Source organism: Pristiophorus japonicus, chromosome 30 (assembly GCF_044704955.1).
Source record: "Pristiophorus japonicus isolate sPriJap1 chromosome 30, sPriJap1.hap1, whole genome shotgun sequence".
Taxonomy (NCBI): domain Eukaryota; kingdom Metazoa; phylum Chordata; class Chondrichthyes; family Pristiophoridae; genus Pristiophorus; species Pristiophorus japonicus.
This window is the reverse complement of record NC_092006.1, coordinates 13559719-13563476: the sequence shown is the minus strand read 5'-3', so window position 1 is coordinate 13563476 and position 3758 is coordinate 13559719. Positions and strand designations below refer to the sequence as shown.

Below are 3758 nucleotides of genomic sequence, written 5' to 3'. Positions count from 1 at the left end.
CTCGGCTTCGGTGTGGGTGTCACGCAGCGGGGTGTCATCAGCCAGGTGGCGAGGCCGTATCCTTTGTCACCAAGCATCCAGCATTGACCTTGTGGCTGATTGTTAAACAAGTCAGATACAGTGCTCTCACGCAGGATGTGAGCTTCATGGATGCTGCCCAGAGATTTAGCATTCACTGCCAGTATAACTTGCTGGTGGTTGACACGAGTTGGACATTCAGGGAATGGAATCCCTTGCGGTTCCTGAAAACCTCAGCATCCTGAAAAGGTGCCCGCATCGCGATGTGCGTACAGTCTATTGCTCCCTGCACCTTGGGGAAGTTTGCAATTCTGGAGGATCCTAGAGCCCTCTCACTCTGTGCCTCCCTGGTCATACGGAAGCTGATCAAGTCCCTCCTGTGTGTGTACAGGGCTTCAGTGACCTGTCTAATGCAGCGATGTGTGGCATGCTGAGAAAGTCCGCAAATGTCGCCAGCTGAGGCCTGAAAAGAACCCGAGGTGTAGAACGACAGTGCCGCGGTGACTTTGACCTCGACGGACAGTGCAGTACTGATGGTGCTGGCAGGCTGCGGATCTGCCCTTATCAGCTGGCATACCTCAGTGATAACCTCTTTGTGGAAGCACAGTCTCCGAAGGCAGGTGGTGTTGGGCAAGTTGAAGGAAGACTGTTTCTCCTTGTACTTGTGGGAGATGGAACGTCTGGTCCTCCTCATCAGTCTGTCACTTCGTACATTGGGCACATACTGCTGTGCAGCGTTCCTTCGGTGATCTCGAGTCTGCTGCATGTATTTGGTCACCAAGAGAGGGCGAGAAAGGACAGGCCCCATTGCAGTAGTTCTGTTTTCCACCGATTGGTCCCAAACAAGGAATGTCCTGACGAACACACCTCTTCAATTCCAATCGGTCACAGTGTGGTCAAGATGTTTTTAGAGATGCTCAGATCAACTCCAACGCCCTGCAGGGTACGTCCGTACTCCGCCAAGGCTGAAGCACAGCGGCCTTTTAAAGGTCGCAACATGTGATCGAGAACATGGCGTCCATAACGCTGCGATTTGTTCCGGTTAGCTCCATTCTTTGTGGGCGCTTTTTTGAGCGAGCGATAGTGTGGGTGAAATGTGAGGTGGTGAAATTGACAATGGGCGATCTCCATGGCCGCTAGTTTGGGTAAATATGCTCCTTACGACAAAAAACAATCAGCGGGCGTTAATATTGAATCTCGCCGTTAATTCCGTGTGGAAAGTAATGCTGGGTTGAAGTTGCCCGTTCTGCTGAATCCGCCCCCAAAAAAGTGGGCGGGGGGAGATATTTTTTCTCGGCGTTAAGCACATGGGGGAAGTAACGTTCGGCGCTAAGTCTCCAAAAAATGCCCGTTTCCATATTGTGCCAAAATGGGCGACATCTGGGCATTATACGTCATCTCAGCGGTAAAATGGGCGTTAAGCATGGCAAAAAAAAAGGGGAGGTTCTCGCCCATTGAGTCTTATCAAGCAGCTGGTTTGCAGCACTGGGGAGAGCCGGGGGCTGGGGGCCAGACTGATTCGCACCGACTCACTCTGAAGTCAGGAAGCGAGCAGTGGGACAGAGGCGGGGAACGGGGCTCCAGAAAGTGAGGGAGGGGTTTGGAGCGAAGGTGGAGGGGTGAGCGAGGGAAAGGTGGCAGTGAGGATGTGGGTGGTGTTGCGGGTGGCGGACAGCGTAATGGGGAGGGGGATAGGAACAGAGAAAATAGGTGCAGGAGTCGGCCCTTCGAGCCTGCACCGCCATTCAATATGATCATGGCTGAGGCTGTGAGCAGGAGGTTGGGGAGGGGGAGGTTGGGGGAAGAGGGTGTGGGGTGCGTGGGGGGGGCTGAGTGAGGGGGTTCAGGGTGGGGGAGGGGCCTCCCGCTGACGGCCCTCCTCCCTCTCTCAGTGACATCACCTGTTGTCTGTAACCTGGCTTCCTGTGTGTTGGGGGGGGGGGGGGGGAGGAGGTCAGAGGCAACAAGGGGACATTGTGAGATCAGCGCCGTTGCCCCCGGCGACAGGCCCAGTGTAGAGGGGCAGGTGGGGGTGTGGGCCCATACAGACGGTGACACTCGAGGGAGAGAGAGGGAGGCTGCAAACAGGAAGAAAAGCGTGCTGATCGTGTTGCTCAGAGCAGACCCAAGAAGCCCACCCCCGGACCCCCTCAGTCCGTGCCCTCACTGTGAGAATGAGCAAATCCTCCCCCACTGCCCCCCAGGGGCCCCCCGCCTGCACAGAAGACTTCACCGAGACGGCGGCCGTGGTGATGGACAACGGCACCAGCTATACCAAGGCTGGCTTTGCCGGCGACGACAAGCCCAGCGTGGTGGTCCACTCCCTGGTGGGCATCCCCAACCAGACGGGCAACGACCCGCGCAAGGGGCCCGACTACTACATCGGCAGCGCCATCCCCAGTGACCCGTGGATCACCAAGACCCAGGTGGTCACCAAAGGCATCGTGACAGACTGGGACGCTCTGGAGATGCTCATGCACCACGTCTTCTGCCATGAGCTGCGGGTGGCCCCTGAGGATCAGGCGGTGCTGCTCTCCGACAGCCCGCTGTCGCCCACCGCCAACCGGGAGAAGTCGGCCGAGCTGCTGTTCGAGAACTTTGGGGTGCCGGCCATGTACGTGGCCCACCAGAGCGTGCTGTCGCTGTACTCCACCGGGAGGATCAACGGCCTGATCATCGAGTCGGGCCTGGGGGTCTCCTACACGGTGCCCATCTACAACGGCTACACATTGCCCCATGCCACCTACCGCCTGGACCTGGCTGGGGGCAGGCTGAGCGAGTACATGGCCAAGCTGCTGGAGGAGTGCGGCAACACCTTCAGCCCCGAGGAGATGCACATCGTGCACAACATCAAGGAGACCTGCTGCTACGTGGCGCAGGACTTCAACAAGGAGATGGTGGCCAACAAGAGCGACTACCTGACCGACTACAAGCTTCCCGACGGACACATCATCACCATCGGCAACCAGCGCTTCCGCTGCCCCGAGTCTCTGTTCAAGCCCGAGGCGGTGGGGCTGACTGACCCCGGCCTCCACGTGCTGGCCATGAAGAGCCTGAAGAAGTGCAAGGCCAAGCACCGGCCCGAGCTGTTCAACAACATCGTGCTGTCGGGCGGCTCCTCCATGTTCCCCGGCCTCGCCGAGCGCATCCAGAAGGAGATGGGCGAGCTGGTGCCCAGCCGCTTCAAGCTCAACGTCTACGCCTCGCCCCAGCGCAAGTTCTCGGTGTGGATTGGGGGCTCCATCACGGCCAGCCTCAACACCTTCCAGTCCATGTGGGTGTGTCGCAAGGACTACGACGAGAAGGGTCCGGCGATTGTCCATCGCAAGTGTTTCTGAGCAATTGGCGGAACGTGTGCGTGCACACGCCAGTGTGTATGGCCAGCGAGTGCTGACATTCTGATAAATAAACAGAATTAAAAACTCCCACCCTGGTCTCGCTGGCCCCTCATTGCACGGGACGGCAGGGAACCAAACCGTCATGCTTCCACACTTGCCGACGACCCAAAACTGGCTGGGGTTGTGAGTCGGGACGAGGATGTAAAGACACAGCGGGTCGACGGAGTGAACCTGTGGAATTCTCTGCCACAGAAAGTTGTTGAGGCCAGTTCGTTAGACAGATTCAAAAGGGAGTTGGATGTGGTCCTTACGGCTAAAGGGATCAAGGGAGAGAAAGCAGGAATGGGGGACTGAGGTGAATGATCAGCCATGATCTTATTGAATGGTGGTGCAGGCTCGAAG

The 3758-nt window shown here is 57.6% G+C and overlaps 1 protein-coding gene across 1 annotated transcript; it reads left to right on the top strand.

Annotated features, from left to right (window-relative positions):
• The first annotated feature begins 2192 nt into the window (after positions 1-2192).
• On the top strand, positions 2193-3356 carry LOC139240125 (actin-1-like). Its single transcript, XM_070868501.1, has one exon. The coding sequence runs from the start codon at positions 2193-2195 to the stop codon at positions 3354-3356; it is 1164 nt and encodes a 387-aa protein (XP_070724602.1).
• Positions 3357-3758: the final 402 nt, after the last annotated feature.